General features: G+C 41.8%; 1 protein-coding gene and 1 pseudogene across 1 annotated transcript; both read left to right on the forward strand.

The window, feature by feature from the left end:
- Positions 1-7,646: 7,646 nt before the first annotated feature.
- On the forward strand, positions 7,647-20,384 carry LOC121999317 (annotated as a pseudogene).
- An 848-nt stretch (positions 20,385-21,232) lies between these two features.
- On the forward strand, positions 21,233-22,370 carry LOC122000035 (mavicyanin-like). Its single transcript, XM_042554611.1, has 2 exons — positions 21,233-21,520; positions 21,773-22,370. The coding sequence occupies exons 1-2, from the start codon at positions 21,343-21,345 to the stop codon at positions 22,201-22,203; spliced, it is 609 nt and encodes a 202-aa protein (XP_042410545.1). The 5' UTR covers positions 21,233-21,342; the 3' UTR covers positions 22,204-22,370.
- The last annotated feature ends 171 nt before the right edge of the window (positions 22,371-22,541 follow it).

Raw genomic sequence — 22,541 nt, forward strand, 5'->3', positions numbered from 1 at the left:
CTTAGTCTCTTAACTTCTCTATCCTTTCTAAACATACTTATGTATATATGAATATAAGAGAAACAAAACTAAAATTGTCTCTATTTTTTTCTAAGCATATGTATCAAAACATAGAAAATTAAAACATGAATTTTCTTCTTTCCTAAGCACATATAAGTAGATACTCTATACTGCAAATAATAAAGAAAGCATAAAAGAAAATTAAATACTTTCTTACTTGAAGACGGCAAGGATGGTGCTGATGTGTGATGCTGGAGAATGGGAACTGCTCTGATACCAACTGTAACGACCACCCTTCTTACTACTACTACTCTCTAAGGATGACCGTTACTTAACTACTAACTCTACTTAACCGGTGTGATTAAAAAACCACATGGAAATCCTACCGAAAAATTTCGACAGAATCTCCCCTGTACCGGTGACCTTAAACTGATATACAAACACTATATACACAGCCACAGGCGGCTGGAACATTTATCAAACACCCACGCAGTTAAATAAGTATCAAACACACAAATATCTACTGAACTCATCCTACATGCAATCTAAACAGAATAATCTCAAATGACATGAACTTAAAATACAACACAAATGTTTACAATAACTAAAATGCGGAAACTAAATTTAAAACTTCTTTCCTAATCCCAAGGCTTCCATAGTCCTGGCATCACACATCCTTCGAACATCTCCTTGTCGCCTTCCTTTCTATATCTTTTCCTTTCCTGTATCTGCAGTAAGAGGAAGTGTAGTCTATAAGCAAAATTTGCTTAGTAAGCGCTATCTAACTCACAAAATCTCGATATGCATGTATATAAATAAAAACATGCTAAAACTGAATGCTCAAAAGGAAATCTACTCATGCTCCTCTACTAGTGAAAGAAACATACTGAAAAACATGTAGAGTAAATCTATACAATCATGCTAGCATAAAGAACTAAGCTTACTGAATTCTAAACACCTTCTGAATCTTATTTCACTTGTTTAAAGACTTATTCTTTAAATACTTTATACTTATGTAAAACTTGCTTTACTTGTTCAAAACTTATACTTATAATACTTCAAAATAATAATCAACTTCTTCTTGGGCCCGACAACTGTACTTGCTATGCGCGCATCCCTAACTAGACCCGAGATAGCTGGTCCCGAATCTAGTAGGATTTGCTAGGTTATCTAAACCTAGGGACCGACTATGGGAGCCCAGCCCAAGGACTACTGAGAGTCCTGCATACTAGGTTATCTAAACCTAGGGACCGACTATGGGAGCCCAGCCCAAGAACTACTGAGAGTCCCGTACAGTGTTACTGATAAACCTAGGGACGACTATGGGAGCCCAACCCAAGGACTACTGAAAGTCCAGTGCAGTGCCACCGATAAAAGTAAAATACTTGTTATCTTTTAATACTTCTAATATATAATGCCTCGGCATTTTCTTTAGCACCTTGTGTGCCAAAATCCCTAAAGTCTTGACTTTGGGATTTACTTAAGGCCTTGGCCTTTTCTTTCTTTTCTTAATCTTTCTTATACTTTTCTTATAAAAGAATGCTTCTTATAAAACTGAAATGTTTAAACAAATTTTAACACTGCAATGCTTAAACAAGATCTGTATACAAGTTTAAATAGAAATCGCATATCATACAAGCTTAAACTAAATCTAAAACTTGTTAGAACTAAAAACCTTAAATCTTGCTACAACAGAATTAAATAACAACATGAACTTAGAACTAAACTTGGGTATAATCAGTTAGAGCTTAAGGTAAATCATGTATAGGAATATGATGGACTTAAAGCTATGCATACCAGAAACAATAATTTCATATTAAAATAAAACCTATGTCATGCTTAAAGAATTCAAAAGTCTGCATTGCTTCTACAGGCTGTTCATGTTATTCCAATAGCAAATAAATCTAGAAATCTGCTCATGCACATTTAATAGTGAGGAAACTAGAAATAAAGGAATCAAATGCTTAATGGAATCTAAGTTTCTGCACTGCTACTGAAAGGAACTAAAACATGAATCATCATCTTGATATGAGCCATGGCTATCATGGAAAACATAGAAAAGTGCCTCTGCTTCAATCCACGGCAGAAATGGGAGAAAGGAAAACAGAAAAGTGCCTCTACTTCAATCTACGGTAAGGAAGGGAAACTACAATACCACCTAAGTAAAACTTACTGGAACTTTTGAAATCGAAATCTATGTAGAACTTGTTCCCAGCTTATGTCTTAACAGAGCAACAAAATTCGAAGCTTGTAAAACTCCACACGAACCAAGCATGTTCATCAAGGTTGCAAACAGAAAATTCAGATCAAAAGCTGCTATACTAATTTCACCGTCTAAAGGAAAACAAATACTAAGGGGTTACATGCATATAGATCAACACTGTTAACAGCAGTGATCCACAAAACAGCACACATACTCAAAAATTCGACTCAACTCTTGCTTTACTGTTAGCAACAATCCAAAACCGAACATAGCATTAGAGCATGTTATAAGAAAGAATTAAAACACCATCCTACATGCTTAATCTAATCATTTCCTTCCCTTGAAACTCACGGCAACAAACGTGGCAGCAAGCTTCGAAACATGCTTCAACAATCAAAAGACGCAAGGAAACATCAATCGAATTCGGAACTACTCTTACCGCAGGTGAGTAAGCGACTTACCTTCGTGTTCTTGGACTCACAGCCGAAAGGAGGCAACTAGGGCTTCGGAGGAGCTTCAATTCTCAGCAACCTCTTTGTGTTTCCAAGCTCCCCTTGTCGGAGTGGCCACACACGGGTGAAGATCGGTCGGAAACAACCCTTCGCCGGCGGCGGAGACCAAGCCCTAAGTCCCCTGCTGCATCTTCGCCCGAGAGGGAGTCGCCGTCGCTCACGATCGGGAGAGGAAAGGAGAGGGGAAAGGGTTTTCGGTTTGGGAATTTACCACCTCAACTTATCCCTCTTTATAATCTCCATATTCTGTTAACCGGTTAAATAATTTTCCTACCTTCTCTAAACAGAACCGACGGCTGGAATACTTGGTCAGCAGCGGTTTGGCGCGAGTTAAAGGTCGCGTGTTCGAACTCTGCTCGGCTCCCTTTTATTTTGGTATTTCTGTTCCCAAAAACTGCTTATATAGATTTTATTCCATACTTTATTAACAAAACTCTCGTAGACTAGCTGGTTGGCTGAGTCCAGTTAACATCTGGTTCGGGTCCGAGGTCTTGGGTTCAAAACCCAGCTTTAACACTTTTATTTCTTCTTTTTTTTTTTAAACTTCTTCCTCTTGGTAAAAATACCAAACGAACTCCAAAAATTACATAAAAATACTCTATAAATTTCTAAAAATCTCTAGAATTTTTCTAATATATTTCTAGATTTTAATAAGGTCTTTCAGAACTCTAAATCATGAAATTTGGGGTGTTACACTGATATCCAAGCATATCAGGCCCAACGGAGGCTGATTGTATTTTAAATTTTTCCCAGCACCTATAAATATTTAAACATTTATTTGCCACCAGATTCTGAGTCCTTGCAACTCCAGAATACCACTAGCGCTGATATGGGTCCAATCTGATGTGTCTAGGTCCATCAGTGGGTTTTGACCAAAATCCACTGATGACCCTCCCCTACTTGGATTTTCATGAAATCAAGTCCCCTGTGAAGGTCATGGTGGGCAGATGGTATTTATGCTGTCAAACATAATTTATACACCATGGATTACGAAGTATGGCTCCGTGCCAGTTGGCACGGAACAGTCCACACCTTTTCTTTTCTACCCTATGGAATCGATTACTACACTCCCTTTGTGCATGTTTTAACACATCTATATTTCACTACATATTAATGTGACTTTGAAATTACGAACCCCTTCCTGTTGAATTGAAATGTATCGCATTTTTATTTGACACAATGGAGATATGGTGTGAAGTATTATTTCTGCCTTACAGGTGATGGTTTACACTTCTCATACCTACCATAAAACTGTAACACAAACTAAATACTCCATAAACGTATATAACAGAAACATCACTTTTAACAACTGTTTGTCTTACAAACCTATTTATGTACTTCATACAAAACATATGCCTCAACTCCTCGAATTTACAATTCAGTCAAGATCCAGGGGCTGGCGGCATTCTACAGGTCCTCCGATTATGTCCCAGTTGTTTGCACCTGCTGCATTTGATTTTTACCTTCCCATTATGTTTTGACTCGATCCTTGCCTTCTTTCTCCTACCAGGTTGCACAAGGCTACGTGGACATAGCACTATAATGTTGTTGACACCCCTTGGCCAAAATTCTTTGCTTCGACAGGGGTAAATACGATCCATGTATGTCGTTTTCCAATTATGTGAATGAAAGTAATGCTCACAATATGGGAGTGTATCCATGTTCCGGTGAATTATGACGGCATTTGCATGTGAGCAAGGCAATCCTGAAATTTGAAACTCCCCACAGTTACAATATTTCCTCTCCAAATCAACAATGTATGAAGCACCCCATGTCTCTACTTCCATTTCGGATTGAGAGTAGGGGTGGACTTTATATCGTCTAGCTTTCTCCCTCCTTGATTGCATTTCTTTGGTAGCATGAGGTGTCAACGCTACATACCATTTCGACGCTTCCTCCTTACGGTTACAAAACCATTGAGCTACCTTTCTTCGGGTATTATCAATTAACCTGTTTATCGGAAGTTCACGCGTCTCCTTGAACAAAGCATTTAAACTCTCTACACAATTGGTGGTTAGCATTGTGTACCTTCTCCCACTAAAGTGTGCATTAGCCCATCTTTTAGGGTCAATGTTCTGAAGCCACTTATGAGCATCTGGATGTTTTTCAAGCATGGACTGCATTATGAGATCATATTGTAGTGTTGTGTTTGCTCGAGCAGCTGCCCAAAACAACCCTAAACCTGACCTACTGCCAGTATCTGTTACCATATTGCAAGACATGTGGTGGCAACAAAAAGCATGATGGGCAGTAGGGTATACTTTCCTAACTGCTGCTATAATGCCACGATGTCTATCTGATACTATACTCATTGACTCTGGATCAACATTAAAGAATCTCTTCGTATGATCCAGAAACCACTCCCATGCAGACCCACATTCAACTTCAGCGATTCCAAAGGCTACTGGGAGGACATTGTCATTAGCATCTATTGATGTAGCCATCAACAACACACCCGGATATTTGCCTCTTAGGTGTGTGGCATCAATTCCAATTAATTTACGCAGATAAGACCTAAATACTCTCCTACAAGCTCCAAAACCCCAAAAACATCGTTGGAACTGATTATCCCCATTCCTGTGTAGTGCAACATAGGTTTCAGGATCCCTTACTCTTAACTCACGCAGATATAGTGGAAGATCTCTATATGCTTGATCATAATCTCCAACAACTTTCTTCATCGCTTTCTCTCGAGCTATGTAAGCTTTTCTGTAGGATATGGTCACTCCGAACCTGACTTTTATATCTGCTATAATCATACTTGGCTTGTATTGTTCATTAGCAAGAAATTGCTCTTCAACAAAAGAAGGTACAAAGGATGAAGAGCATGCTTGATGATCAGCACTTTCCCTAATGGTGCCACATTGGTGTTCCTTTATATATTTCGTAACAATGAACTCGACATCCCCCCTGGCAACTACTCTCCACTTACACGGTTGATTGAAGCAGACAGCTTTTACTTTATTTTTCCGAGTGTCAACTGGGTTATATCTCATATGTTTAACCATGGCATGCTTCACAAGTTGATTCTTGAACTCTTGTCGAGACTGAAATATCTGTCCTACAAAAAATTCATGCTGATCTATTGCCTCTTCAATTGGCCTTTGGAGCAATCGAGAATTTAGAATATATGGATCATCAGCTATTGGGAACTCCTCCTCTAAGTCACTATACTGCTCTTGAGATATTTCATATTGTTCAATCTGCATATCATCGGCAAAGAATTCTTGTACATTTGTATTGCATTGCATTTTCTCTCCATTTCAGTTATAATACCCTTCCTCCTCACTCCAACTAGGCTCATAGTAATCAACAAGTGTTGCACACGGGTTCAGAACCTTATCTTCTTGAATACTAGCTTCTTCATTTAGATCAAATGTGAAATTACTGCTCGTATTTCTATTTGTGTTATGCACACAATTATACTGTGAAGATGATGGAATATTTGTTCTGGATACTTCTCCTACATTATCTGCATGTCCAATGCTAGAAGTTGCATCAAGAGTATTCCATATCTCATATAGAATTTCGTCAGTTATATGATCATCCCTGATAAATAAATTAAAAAACTATTTTAGTAAATTTGCAACTACATAATCATTTTTTGTAGTTAAATTGTAATTTTGCTCAAACTAGGAACGGTCTGATGTAAAAGCAAAGTTTTAACCACATAACACATTATCGATATCAGGCTCTACGTGGGCCTGATATCATAGATATCAGGCTCTACGTGGGCCTGATATCATAGATATCAGGCCCACGTTAGGCCTGATATCTATGATATCAGGCCCACGTTGGGCATGATCTCATAGATATCAAGCCACTTTTGAAGCAGATACTTCTTGTAAACTAGGACCACCACTGACTAAACCCTAGCCAAACTTAACTATCAACGTCAAAAACTAACATGAATTAAATCGATTAAGTCTTCTATTACATCATAATTCAGGTGTTATTGAATATTATTCCCCACACAACCAAAATTAACCATAATACCACTTTTTGCTGCCACCCTTCACAGACAAATGGTGTACTTTTTATTTACCTTCACTACCCTATTTTACAGTAAAAAAATCCATACATACATGTCTAAATCTTTAAATGTGTGCTTCTACTCATTTCCCTCTTGCAAGAAGTTTGTCCTTCTCGGCTGACCTTCTTAACTTAATTTGTCCTTGGTCTCCTCTAGCAACTCTTATGCAATTATGCCATAAACCTAACTGGTCTATTGCAATCGCCAACCACCACGAGCAGTAATGGCAAGCGCAGGGTTCATATTTTTTTTTCTTTCAAGTTTATAACACCACACAGAGGGACGAAGGGAGAGAGACGGTGAGAAGACGTGTATCCGAACCACAAATTATTTTTCTATTCTACTTTCGGCTTGGATGCTTGGAAAAATGTGTTTGAAAAAGGCGGTTGCCAGGTTAGCCAGAGGGGTAATCTGGGGATTGATTTTGGTAAACTCCGCCTTTTGGTAAATATAAAGCTGTAATGCGCTTTTTGATAAATACATTAACTGTAGTATGCCTTTTGGTAAATTGTCGTATTTGGAAAGATTCAACCATATACATTAATTATGGGTTCCACATGTAAAATAAATAGGCTTGAAAATTCAAACATACTCTAAATTAAAAACTCCAAATCTCTTCTATATAATCATACTTTTTTTAAAAAGAATTTTAGTCATTATTTTAAGTATTAATAATCGTCTATAATTTAATTTTTTTTATATTAATCGAATTGACTAAGACACTATGACCGAACATATCTTTTGTCGCCATAATTTTTCTTAAGATTTTTTAATTTAATAAACCTACGAAAAAGTTTGTGTTCGAGATGCTCTGGGAGCCCGGACTACATGCACCATTAAGCCACAATTCAATTCTATCCATAACTAAGTGCCAGCGCAACAATACCTTCGCTACTCAATGGCTTTGAACTTTCTTCTCTTCCTCCGCCTCGTTCTCACTCCCGTCTCCGCCGCCGGTCACCCGCTTGATCCCTTGACTGCCGACGAACTTACCAGAGCCATCGACCTGATCCGCGCTTCCCCCCTTAATTCCTCCTCCTCCCTCGCCTTCCACTACGTCGGCCTCGATGAGCCGCCCAAGCCCGCCGTCCTCGCGTGGCCCCGCTCCGCACCGCCGCGTCGGGCCTTCATCATCGCCCGCGCCGGCGGCGCCACCCACGAGATCCACGTCGACCTCTCCAGCGACGGCGGTGGCCTCATCCTCTCAGAAACGGTCTATCGCGGCGCCGGCTTCCCCACCTTCACCATCGATGAACAGGTGGCGGCCTCCAAACTGCCGTTCCAGTACCCGCCGTTCGAGGCGTCGGTGGCGCGGCGGGGGATCCCTCTGTCCGACGTTTTGTGCACGACCTTCTCGGTTGGGTGGTTCGGCGGCGAGGAGAGGTGGGCTGGGCGTAGGGTGATCGTGGTGCAGTGCTTCGTGGCGGCCGGGACGGCGAACTTCTACGCGCGGCCGGTGGAGGGGGTTGATAGAAGAATAATAGGAAGAGGTGGGAGCAATAATAAATCTTGTTGTTGATTGATATTTGCCCTAAGGACAATACAATATATAGGGTTTAAACAAGTACTCGGTCAAATAACCAATTAACAAATAATAGAATAATTCTAAAACTTATTCTGAGAATTATTCTAATAATTATAACAGAATTATTAGAATAATTCTAATACTTAATTTTGATTTGATTCGGTAATTTCTCTTTTATCTCTATTACCCCCCGACAAACTTAACGGGAGATCTTGAACGTTGAGTTTGCTTGCTAACTTGTTGAAACGGTGTCTGGATAATGGCTTAGTAAATATATCAGCGATTTGATCTTCAGCAGAGATATAAGAGACAGATAACTATTGAGATGTCACACGTTCACGAACAAAATGAAAGTCAATTTCTACATGTTTTGTACGAGCATGGAAGACCGGATTTGCTGAGAGATATGTTGCCCCAATATTATCACACCAAATTTTTGGTGCAATATTTGATGCAAGATGAAGTTCAGAGAGAAGTGATTGAAGCCAAATAATCTCAGACGTTGTATTTGCTATAGCTTTATATTCTGCCTCAGTGCTTGAACGAGATACCGTAGGTTGCTTTTTCGAATTCCATGAGATAAGATTTCGTCCAAGAAATATCGCATATCCACTAGTAGAGCGTCTATCTTCAGGAGAACTAGCCCAATCCGCATCACTATAAGCATGTAGATCTCGAGACGATTGACGATGTAGAAGAAGACCATGTAGAATAGTACCTTTGAGATAACGAAGTATTCTTTTTACATTATCCCAATTTTGTTCAGTTGGAGCATGCATGAATTGACAAGCACGATTTACTGCAAAAGTAATATCAGGGCGTGTGATAGTGACATATTGTAAGGCTCCAACAATGCTTCGATAACTTTGTGGATCAGACATAGCAGGAGAGGATGAAGATGGAGAGTTGTTTACAGCAAGTGGTGTAGAGACCGGATGTGCCCCATCCATTTTGGCTTTTTGAAGAAGTCCAGTAATGTATTTTCTCTGAGAGAGAAGATAGCCATCCTCATGTGGAATAAACTCAATACCAAGAAAAAAACGAGCAATGCCCAAATCTCGAGTTGGAAATTCTTGATTGAGAAGACTTAATAAAGTTGTGATACCCTTGTGATCATTACCGGTTATCAGGATGTCATCCACATAGATAAGAAAAAATATCATAAATCCATCATGATTTTTGTAAAATAAAGACGAGTCAGTCTTCGATCCAAGAAATCCTTGAGTTTGTAACCATTAGATAATCGATGAAACCATGCACGAGGAGCTTGTCGAAGACCGTATAAGGATTTCTTGAGTTGACAAACATGAGATGGAAATTGTGGATGAATGAACCCAGGCGGTTGCTCCATGAAAACAGTTTCCTCAAGATGACCATGGAGAAACGCATTTGAAATGTCTAATTGTCGTACGGGCCAATTAGAACTAACAGCTATTGATAACAATAGTCTGACAGATGTAATTTTGATGACTGGGCTAAAAGTGTCATTGAAGTCAATACCCGGTTGTTGACTAAATCCATTGGCTACGAGTCGAGCTTTGTGTCGTTCAAGAGAACCATCAGCTCGATGCTTAAGACGAAATACCCATTTAGAGCCCACCACATTCATGGAGGGAGTACGCGGAACTAGGTTCCATGTTCCATTGCGAAGAAGCGCATCAAATTCTATAGCCATTGCATTACGCCAATTTGGATCCTTGTTTGCCTGTGTAAAACAAGTCGGTTCAATAGACTTTGAAGAAACCAATAAAGCTCGAGGAAGAGGATGTCGAGTTGTTATTTGAGGGCATCGTGAATATATGTCACTTAAGGGAAGCATGCGACGAGGACGACCATCATACGAATCACTTGTTGACGAGGAAGAGGAAGTAGTTTGACATGGTGATTCTGATGATGGACTAGTATTATTTGACGATCCAGATCTAGAGAGTATATTATCCATAACTGGCGAGGCTTCCGAGATTGGACACAGAATAGGTTCCACAGTATTATTCCTCTCATCAGTATGCCCTGGTCTTAATGGAGTAGCCACTCGGGTCAATTCTGGCGATCTAGGAGAATCTGTAGAAAATTCTGGAGCAGAACCCAGGATGCCATCTCTTCTCACATTTCCAGTGTGTTTAATTGGACGGGCAACCTGTGGTAATTCAGACGGGATATTAGGTGGTGGTAAGAAGGTACCACTGCTTGAGGATGGAGCTGTTGTTGTGGCTGCAAAAGGAAACATAGATTCATCAAAAATAACATGCCGAGATATATATATGCGCCCTGTCGGAATATATAGACAACGGTACCCATGGTGCAAATTACTATAACCAAGGAAAACACACTGTTGAGAACGAGGATCAAGTTTATGTTTGGAGTAAGGTCGTAGCCATGGATAACATGCACAACCGAAGATACGTAAGAAGGTATAGTCAGGAGACTGATTATGGAGTTTTTCCATAGGACATTTATGGTGAAGCAATGGAGTAGGTAGACGATTAATAAGATAAACAGCAGTTTGAACCGCGTCATCCCAAAATTTGAGTGGAACTGATGCATGATTGAGAAGAGCTAAGGCAGTTTCGATTATATGACGATGTTTCCTTTCTGCAGAGCCATTTTGTTCGGGAGTGTGAGGACATGAGACTCGATGAAGAATGCCCAAAGAGCCCAGATAGCGATGAAGCGCTTGATATTCTCCACCCCAATCAGAGTGGAGAGAAAGTATTTTTCGGTCAAAGAAATGTTCTACGTGTCTTTGGAATTGACAAAAGATATCAAAAAGATCAGATTTCCGTTTCATGAAAAAAATCCAAGTAAACTTGCTAAAGTCATCAATAAAAATCACATAATAGAGGAAACCTTGATTTGACAAAATTGGAGCAGGGCCCCAAACATCAGAGTGAATAAGTTCTAAAGGAAAACTAGACATATGAGACGAAGAAACAAAGGGCAATTTGTGACTTTTTGCTTTCAAACATGCTTCACAAGAATGAGATGAGGATGATAAAGATGTCGGTAGGCCAAACCGATTGATGATTCCTTGAACAAGACGTAGAGATGGATGACCAAGTCGTGCATGCCAGGAGGTTTTATTTGCGCGTTCTCCAACTAGAGCTTTGGCGGATGTAGGTTGAAGATAGTAAAGACCATCTCTAATTTCTCCTCTGAGCAGGGTGGTTTTGGTTGTGGGATCCTTCACAAGACAATAGTGAGGGTGAAATTCAAAAAATACATTATTATCAAGAGCAAATTGACGGACTGAAAGTAAATTTTTAGTGATGGAAGGAACATGAAGTGTATTGCGCATGGAAAAGAGTCGACCAGATGAATGAAAAAATGTGTTCCCAAGGTGAGCAATTTGCAAACCTGAACCGTTGCCTACTTGTACAGTATCAGGACCATGATAGGAGGAGGCCTCTGTAAGAATGTCATAATCTGAAGTAACGTGATGAGTTGCTCCAGAATCTGGATGTCATCCTGAGACTGAAGAATTTGTCGTAGGTACATAAGGGTTGCTTGCAAGAGAAAATGCCCCTGGGTGATATGATGAAGTTGAGGTTGATGCTTGAGATGTGGATGCAAAACCTCCAGTAAAATTTGGGTCATATCTCTTATAACATTGATGAGCAAAGTGACCAATCTTGAAACAAATCTGACAACGTCCTCGTCCTCGTCCTCGGCCTTGACCTCGTCCTTGTCCTTGACCTCGTCCTCGACCTTGTCCTTGTCCTCGACCTCCTTGATTTCCTTGGTGGATAGTACTATCAGTCTTGCATGCCGTAAGAGCAATAGAATCTGAAACCCTTTGAAATTGTAATTGTAGAAGTATCTCATGTGAAGAGAGCAAGCCATGAAGGGTATCAAGTGACACTTGATCGATGCGAGTAGTTATGCTAGGAATAAAGCTATCATATTGAGGCCCCAATCCTGCAAGAACATGTATTAATAAATCTGGATCTGAAATTGGATTGCCAATCGCAGCTAAATTATTGACAATGGTTCTGATTGATTGCATATATTCATTGATGGATTTGTCTCCTCGGTGCACCGATTGTAACTGCATGCGAAGTTGAAGAACACGTGCTTGAGACTTTGAAGCAAAGGTTCGAGCAAGAGTTTCCCATATTTGACGAGAGCTAACAAGCCCTACAATCGCAGGAAGTATAGGCTCACTAATTGTTGAAATCAGCCATGTCATAATTAGTTGATCCTTCTTATTCCATATAGTATAGCCTGGATCATCTTCTTGCGGTTTAAGAGAAGTGCCATCAACGATTCCGAGTAAATCATGAACACGAAGTAGCGAAACAAATTGCATCTTCCAAAGCATATAATTATCATTGGTGAGTTTGATGGGTAAATAAGACATGGCATTTAGGGGTAAGGAAGAGAATTGTGTCGCAAAATTTGTTTCTGTGGTGGAAGATGGAGAAGAAAGTTCTGACATTATAAAAGGAATGAGCTATGTAATGCAAACTTATCTGTGGTGAAGAAGAGAACACATATGCGTTGCGACCAATGTGAACAGACGGAAGTTGCAGCGGCACCGTGTTCCCTCGGCGAGCAGCGGCGGCACTGAAGGAAAGAAGAAGTTGCTGCCGTCTCTTGCCTTCCGCTTAGCCGGTGCCAAAGTAGGACTTGAGGGAAAAAGAAAAAGGAATAATAATATGAGGTGGTGGCGCTACGAAGAGGAAGAAGAGCAAAGGCTCTAAAGCTCTGATACCATGATAGAAGAATAATAGGAAGAGGTGGGAGCAATAATAAATCTTGTTGTTGATTGATATTTGCCCTAAGGACAATACAATATATAGGGTTTAAACAAGTACTCGGTCAAATAACCAATTAACAAATAATAGAATAATTCTAAAACTTATTCTGAGAATTATTCTAATAATTATAACAGAATTATTAGAATAATTCTAATACTTAATTTTGATTTGATTCGGTAATTTCTCTTTTATCTCTATTAGGGGTGACGGTGGTGGTGGACCTTGACGCGATGGAGATCGTAGAGTACGAGGATAGAGAGGACCTGCCGGTGCCGAAGGCGGAGGGGACGGAGTACCGGGCTGCAGAATAGAGACCGCCTTTCGGGCCGGAGCCGAAACCTGGAGCTGTGGTGCAACCGGAGGGAAGAGGGTTCCAAGTCGACGGCCACATGATAAGGTAGAAATGACTCCTAAATAATTTTTTGGTTGACTCAAAGTCAGCCATTCAATTCAAAGAATTCGGATGATACTTCCAACATTAATGCTGCCGTTGACTGACAACAAACTGAAATCAAGGTTTTTGTGCCAAGCTAATTATCCATTTAGATTTAAATATTGTCGATCGTATAATCACACAACTAATAAATTAAACTAAAGAGTAAATCTTGTTCATCAGTTAGAAATCTTTATCTTTCAATTATAATATTTATTGACCAGTTAGAAATCTCTATCTTTCAATTATAATGTATGTATGTACATGGATGTAATTAATATATATATATATATATATATATATATATATATATATATATATGATATTACTAAAATACCCATACATATGCATGCATATATTTTGGTTGGCTAGATTCTGACCATTTAGTAATACCCTAAACTAAAATGAAAACGACATAAAACTTAAATTTTTGTTATTAATTGTTGACTTAGAATTGGATAGGATAGCACACCCAAAATACACAGCACACAAGAACAATAGGACAAATAGAAATTTAACTTAGGAAAGAAAACCTTACATTGAGATACTTTCTACACACCTCTACAACCCTTTAAATACACCACAAATGATAAGAGCAAAGACTACAAGATCCATAAAAATAGGATCGGCTAGGACTAGATCCATAAAAATAGGAAGACCAAGTAATAAGAAATTATCGAGAAAATAAATATAAAAAAATAAACTAGCGACGTGGGAATTTAACCTTATCATGTCTGGAGTATTTTCTCATATTACTCCCCATAATCCTGACATTGTTGTAAATCACGGACACCGAGTAGTTGTCGCATGACACCTAACTTCACTCCTGACAATGCTTTAGTTAACGCATCGGTTCGTTGTTCTCCGGTATGGCGGTATTAACGAACTCAACCACAATCTGCCCTTTTCCATACATTCTCTGATAAAATGAAACCTTGTATCTATATACTTGCTTCAATCATGGAATACCGAATTCTTCATGAGAGCTATGGCAGATTTGTTGTCAACAAACAAAGTTACCAGTTTTGGCTCTACACCGGTTAATTCGCTGGCAAGACTCCTCAATCACAAAGCATGACAGGCCACAGTTGCGGCTGCCATGAACTCTTCCTCACACGATGAAAGCGCCACTGTCTTCTGCTTCTGTGAATTCCAGGACACTAACCTTTCATTAAAATAGAAAGTCATTTCACTTGTGCTTTTCCTCCCATCGAGATCGCCGACTAAATCATTGTCCGAGTAGCCGAATATACCAATTTCCTGGGGTCCCTTTATGTAAACAAGCCCAAAATAGATTGTACCTTTCAAATACTTGAGAATCTATTTAACCGCCTTGTGATGCATGATTGTAGGCCTTTCCATATATCTGCTCGCCATCTCGACAGAATATGACAGGTCCGGCCGTGTGTGTAGCAAATATCTCAGACAACCAATAATGCGTCTGTACTCCGTGGCGTCAATTGGAGTCCCTTCCAAGTCCTTATGCAATTATGTCTTGGGTTCTATTGGATGCTTTGTGGCATTGCAGTCTGCCATCTTGAACTGAGATAGAATTTTCTTGGCATAAGCTGATTGTCTAAGTAAAATTCGGCTCTTCTGTTGCTCCACTTCAATCCCTAAGTAGTAGGAGAGAAGACTCAAATCACTCATCTCAAATTCTGTCATCATTTGTTGTTTGAACTTGTTGATTTTCTCTGTGCTACTTCTTGTCACAATGAGATCGGTGACATACACTCTAACAAGTATACTTGCTTCTCCTTCACCTCTTGTATATACTGCATGTTCTTGAGTATATTTTTTGAAGTCGAGCTCTTCCAGACTCCTGTTCAAACGCATGTTCCAAGCTCGTGGAGCTTGCCGCAGTCCATAGAGGGCCTTGAACAACCTGTATACCTTATGTTTTTGATTTTGTACTTCAAACCCTTCTGGTTGAGTGACATATATTTATTCTTCTAACTCTCCATTAAGAAATGCTGACTTCACATCTAGATGGTGTACCTCCCAGCTTTGATTTGCCGCAAGCGCAAGAATAACTCGAATAGTGTCAAGTCTAGCGATAGGCGCAAACAATTCTTCAAAGTCAATGCCTTGTCTTTATACATAGTCTTTAGCCACTAATCTTGCTTTGTGCTTAACGACTTTTCCATCTGAATCTTTCTTCAATTTGAACACCCACTTTAGGTCGATAGGCTTGTGGCCTAATGGGAGCTCAGTTAGGTTCCAGGAATTGTTCATCTCAATAGAGTTAAGCTCTTTCTCCATTGCTTCGTACCAGCAAGCCTCGGTTGCAGCTTCTTGATAACATGTCGGCTCTTCAGATATCACTATCATCACCTCACCCTCTTCTTCATCAATACCAACCACTTCCTCAATGTTGGTGTGGATATTAGCAATGAATCTAAAACGGACTGGTCCTTCATAAGACTTGGGTGAGTTTGTTATCGAAGGCGAGGAAGTTGTATGAGTGTTCGATGATGGTGTAGATGGACTTGACGCTCCTGTCATGGGTACCACGGCTACTGCCAGTGTTGTGACATCTTCCACCGCGACCTCAATGTCTGCTGCAACAATTATCTCGTCGGTGCCGAATGCATCCATCACCATAAACTCTGGTATCTTTTCTTCATTGTTGGCACCTGCATTCCATGTCCATTCATAATTTTCTCGAAACATCACATCTCTACTTAGTTGTAGCTTGCCATGCCTTGGATCAAATAGACGATGAGCTTTGCAGCCTTCCTCGACACCCAAGTATACCATGAGTGAGCTTCTGTCGTCAAGTTTCTTGAGGTGAGGGACTGTTTTTTTCACATATGCAACACAACCAAACACTCTCAAGTGGGTGAGATGTGGCTTTCTCCCCATCCAAGCTTCAAATGACTTGCGCTCTACTAGCACCTTAGTTGGGAGACAATTTACAGATAGACAGCATGCCTAACCACCTCTCCCCAGAACCTTGCCGGCATATGTGTACCCTTGATGAGAGATCTTGCCATGGCCATCACGGTGCGATTACGGTGCTCCACAACACCATTTTGTTGGGGTGTATAGGGAGCCGTAAGATATCGCTCAATTCCTTCATTTTCACAGAACTGAGTGAACTCCGTGGATAGAAACTCGCAGCCCCGGTCTGTTCAGAGTGTTTTGATCTTGTATTCAGTCTTGTTCTCCGTCAATAATTTGAACTTCTTGAATGCTCGGAATGCATCATTCTTTGCTGCCAATATAAACACCCACATCCACCTTGTGAAATCATCAACAATCAGAAGGAAGTACTTGTTACCGGCTAGTGTACATGGTGAGATTGGTCCACAAATATCAGCATGGATAAGTTCCAACGGCTTCTCTGCTCTAAAGTTTGCTTGGCACGGGAATGACGACCTTGCATGCTTGGCGATCACACACACCTCGCAAAGCTTGCTCGGCTGGGGCAATAGAGGCACATCAACCGCCAATTTCTTCTCCCCTAACAACTTCAAGTCATGGAAATTAACATGTCTGAGCCTTGTATGCCATAACCAAGTTGGGTCTTCTAGGCTTGCTAGGAGATAGACTTGCTTGAATGTCTTCAAGGTTATCTTGTACAAGCGATTTTGTGTTCGCTTTACCAGCATCAAGAGCTTCCCGCTCCTATTAATCACCTTCATGGTATCTCTTTTCATGTGCACCTCGTTTCCAGTTTCTGTCAATTGACCGAGACTTATGATATTACTACAAAGTTTCAGAATGTAGTATATCTCGTGGAGAGCCTTCCGATTGCCGTTCTTGCATTCGAACACAACCGTCCCCTTGCCCATGATCTCAATGGTTGATTCATCGCCAAACATCACCCTCCCGGTGATGGTTTCATCTAGTTCTTGAAACTTCTTGCGATGGCCAATCATGTGGTTACTGGCACCGTTGTCAAGGTACCAGACGTCTTTATCTCCTTTATTAACGCCGCAGTACATCTCCGGTAACAACCTATCTTCACTGAGCAGAATGGTATCCTGTCGCTCACGCCTAGTGTCAGGCTCCTCGTGGGACACGATCATCATCAGTGATGGCTCTTCATCGGTGGTGCAAGTGAGGTGAGCCTCATCATCACGACGTTTGTTGTAACATTCGGACGCATAATGCCCCATTTTCTCACAATTGAAACACTTTATACGGCTCTTGTCACGAGTGCCTCTGCCGTTGCTGCTAGTGCCTCCTGCACTGTCTTGGCTCGGCGTACCACGACCACGACCACGCCCCACCCACGGCTACGTCATTTTCCACGACTAGGGCTGTTGGACCCACACCCCTTGCCTCATGACAAAGTGTCCACATTGCTCCCCTTCTGTCGCATTTGCCATTCGACATGAGTAAGTAGGAGCTCACCTTTAGTGTCGTTGGTGTTGCCGCATAATCGTAGTGTTCGTTCCTCGTACTTTTTCAGTCACCCAATAGTCTCCTCAAATGGTATCGTCTCAAGATCGTGAAACTGCTCAATACCGGCAACAATAGGAAAGAACTTATCAGGGACAGAATCAAGCAACTTCTTTACCAAAGAGGAATATTCAAGCGTGGCACCAAGAGTGGAGAACTTGCTGCTCATGGCGCTTAGTTTGCCAGCAAACTCATCAATCGTCTCAGTCTCCTTCATCCGGAGGGCGTCAAACTCGCTCTTCAACGTTTGTACGCGTGCCTTCTTCACCCGATCACTACCAAGGTACCTCATCTTGAGGCTGTCCCAGACTTCCTTCGCTGTCTTCCTTTTTGCAATATGGAGAAGGATGTCTTCGGGGATACATTGCAAGATGTATGCACACGTCTTTTTGTCCTTCTTTATATCTACTCGGGCTCCATCCACTGACTCCACTACCTCCCAGACTCCCTGGGCATCAAAAATCGTCTCTGTCTTTATTGCCCACACAGTGTAATTATGAGGGCTTAGCATCAGATAGGGAAATGACATTTTGCCGTTCTCCTTCGCAGCAACTTGTGGGATGCCAGACATTTTTGTGGAATTGTGGATTCTTGGGTGTTTTATAATGCCAAAGCTCTGATACCAGATGTTGGCCTAGAATCGGATAGGATAGCATACCCAAAGCACACAACACACAAGAAGAATAGGACAAATAGAAATTTAACTTATGAAAGAAAATCTTATATTGAGATACTTTTTACACGCCTCTACAATCCTTTAAATACATCATAAATAATAAGAGCAAAGACTACGAGATCCATAAAAATAGGATCGATTAGAACTAGATCCATAAAAATAAAAAGATCGAGTAATAAGAAATTATCAAAAAAAAAAATAAACTAACCACGTGGAGATTTAATCTGTCTGAATTATTTTCTCACGTTAATTTACTGTAAATTTGCAGGGGGACGAACTGGGAATTGCACTTGAGCTTCGACGCTCGCGCCGGCGCCGTCATTTCTTTAGCGTCCGTAAAAGATTCCGACAAGGGTGTATTCCGGCCCGTCCTCTACCGTGGCCACGTCTCCGAGCTCTTCGTGCCGTACATGGACCCGTCGGCAGATTGGTATTTCAAGACCTTCTTCGACGCCGGCGAGTTCGCCTTAGGCCTTTTAACAGCTCCGCTGGAGCCCTTCACCGACTGCCCGGCCAACGCCGTGTTCATGGACGCAGACGTTGCCGGCGTCGATGGATCGCCCGTGAGGAATATCCCCAATGCGATGTGCGTGTTCGAGCGCTACGCCGGCGACGTCGCGTGGAGGCACACCGAAGTGGTAATCGATTAATAAATTTGATTGTATTGGTGAACGATCACATAATATTTCGAGTTGATGTAGATAACAGAGGTGAGACCCGAGGTGAGCTTGGTGGTGAGGTCGGCGGCGGTGGTTGGCAACTACGACTACGTGATTGACTGGGAATTTAAAACCACCGGCTCCATCAAGATTGGAGTAAGATAAACGCACGCTTTCATCTTAATTCCAACTAGTAGCTTTCAAATCCGACTATTAAATTCAATCCGATTAGCAGGTAGCGCTGAGCGGAATCCTGGAAGTCAAAGCCACATACTATTCTCATGCCGACGAACTCTCCGGCGACGCACACGGCTCGCTCATAGCCGGCAATACGCTCGGCGTCTACCACGACCGCTTCCTCACCTTCCGGCTCGACCTCGACGTCGACGGCCCCAACAACTCGTTCGTGAAGTCCCGTCTGAGGCCAGTGCGGGCGGCCGCCGGGCCGAGGAGGAGCTACTGGACGGTGGAGAAGGAGACGGCAAGGAGGGAGACGGATGGCAGCGTGGAGCTCGACGCGACGGAGCTGATGGTGGTGAACCCGAACAGGAGGACGAGGATAGGCAACGAGGTCGGGTACAAGATTGTTAGCCACGGCGGCACGGCGACGTCGCTGCTCGACGACGACGATTACCCGCAGCGGCGGGCGAGCTACACGAAGCGGCAGGTGTGGGTGACGGCGTACGATGAGGCGGAGAAGTGGGCGGCGGGTCTCTATACGGACCAGAGCACTGGCGACGACAACTTGGCGGCGTGGAGTCGAAGGTATTATTTCAATTAAAAGAAAAATATTACATTTAAATGAATGAAAATGGCTAGAATTTTCTTAAAAAACAAAAGCAGGAATCGCGAGATTGAGAACAAAGACATAGTGTTGTGGTACACGGTAGGGATTCATCACGTGCCGTGCCAAGAAGACTTCCCGGTGATGCCAGCGGTAACCGGCGGCTTCGAGCTTCGGCCCACCAACTTCTTCGACCGCAATCCATTGATCAGGACGAGGCCCAACAAGCAAGCGACTTGGCCCAATTGCTCTCTTATCAATTAGCAGAGGAAGACTGACTGCTCCGAAATTGGCGATCATCTCCATTATTTGAATTAGTTAAAAATATATCATCATTTATTATATTCTGTGTCATATTTAAAACATTACATTGTGAAAGGTAAGTATGTGTTTGGGACCAAAAGATGAGCTAACAGTTGCATTCCAATCTATGTTTGATTTGGGTGGCCAAGATACGAAGAAATGAGTGCCCGAGAAAAGAGATAGCTAGCTAGAGAGCAATTAAAGAGCTCAAAATGCTGTCGCGTCCTTGTTGTTTGGTGAAGCAGCAACATGTGTGAAGTTGGTGAATTGGGTACCAAGTCCAGTAGGGTCCTGTACTTTAAGCCAGCTCAAAAAAGATCAACTATCTCCATTTCACTAGTTTTCGCTATTAATTTAACCGTATCATAGGACACTTCATTATTAATGAGTATTAATGCTCGTTATTATTAACACCGTTGTTATTGCACTCGATCTCCTTCCGAAACTTCCTTTTTTCCTCGAACCTTCATTTCTTCGGCCCCAACCCAATTCCTGAGCACCAATTTTAAAATCGAGTACCAATTGGTTCTGGACTTGCTTCTCGAACACTAAACTCTTAAGGCCGAGCATTGTAGGATTCTGAAACCGATTCCCGAGCACCTCCCGGTTCTCAGTACGCTTTCCCTAGTCTGAGCACCAATCGCATTTATTTCCTGAGCCCCATTGTGATCGCGGGCACCGAGCCTAGTAACATCCATTAACCTCTTCTTTTTGGGTCCAACCCTTTCAAATTCAAGTAGACCTGGCCCACATGGTTCCTTTAATTGTAGATTATAATTGCTTTATTTTAATTCCAAAATTTAAGGCATGATTTACGCTCAACTTGTTAATCCAGAAGGTTCCTTTGCCAAGCGACGGTTACATGACCTTACATATTCTATTATTAGCGTTAAAATACTTTTATTATCAATAAAACCTTAATAAATTAGTACATCCAACAGCCTTACTCGTTCCTCCACTGATAAAGGGAGCGAGCAAGAAGCATAGGGCAGGAGTCAGGAGAGGAGCTTCCGGATTTGTTAGTTTTCGCTGCTCTGTTCTATCAACATGGAGAGGAAGGTCACGGTGGCGATGGCGTTGGTCGCGTGCTTGCTCGCTGCCGGCGTGGGGTTGTCGGAGGCCGCAGTGTACCTGGTGGGAGATTCCGCGGGGTGGACTATCATGGGAAGCCCTAACTACACTGCTTGGGCCTCAGACAAGATCTTCCATGTGGGAGATGTTATCAGTGAGTCCTCTCTTCCTCTTCCTTTTCCCCTCTTTCTTTTTTTATAGATATTAGATCAAAAAGATGTTCTCCCCCCTTTCTGTTGTTTTTTCCTGAGATTCTTTTTTTTTTTATATATAAAAAAAAGCTTCTGCTTATTTTTCACTTTTATGGCGATGATCTGCTGGTCTTTTCTGTGGAAGAAAAGCAAGCTTGAATCCCGAAGGCAACTCATAGCTTTATTTCTTTTCATCTTCGCATTTGTTTTGGCAGTGTTCACCTACAACAAGAATTTTCACAATGTGTTGGAGGTGCGCAAGACGGAGTACAGCTCATGCAACGCGTCGACTCCCATTTCCACCCACAACTCCGGCAATGACTCCATCGTCATCAAGAGCAAGGGCCACCGCTACTTCTTCTGTGGCATCCCCGGCCACTGCGCCCTCGGCCAGCGGGTGGACATCAAAGTCTCAGGTCCATCCTCCTCTGCTGCCCTTTCCATCCCCCCTACTGCGTCGGCTCCTTACGTCGCCCCGTCGGTTTCGCCGACATCCGGCGGTGCCAGTGGAGCCGTCTCCACTCCGGCAGGCGCCCCGATTAATCCTAGCGCAGGAGCAAGACTCGCTCCCAAGGTGCTCGCTGTCACTGTCGCTGTGTTTTCCTTCGCCACTATCTCTGCGTCTGGTGGCCTGCAGCATTATTAGTTAAACCCGAGGAGTTTTCATGGGGACTGTTATGGTCATTTTGGGGGCCTAAATGGTAGACCATCTTCTATTTCGGTTCACGCTGTTTGTGTGTTCTTTGAAATTTGGTTTTTAAACGTTTGAGAATCCTTAGTCATGTGGCTGTGATGGTTGCTTATTTTATTTTATTTTTTTTGTGAACATGTTGTAGTTTACTGCTGCTACATTTCAGTCTGTGTTCGATACTAATAAATGCTTCCCCTAACGAACCACCACCTTCGACCTAGGCAACCCTTTCTGATAGCATAGTTTATGCACAAAGATGGCCGCTGCTTCTTTGGACTCCAACTCACTGTCCA

The sequence above is a fragment of the Zingiber officinale genome, chromosome 7A (genome assembly GCF_018446385.1).
Source record: "Zingiber officinale cultivar Zhangliang chromosome 7A, Zo_v1.1, whole genome shotgun sequence".
Lineage (NCBI taxonomy): Eukaryota > Viridiplantae > Streptophyta > Magnoliopsida > Zingiberales > Zingiberaceae > Zingiber > Zingiber officinale.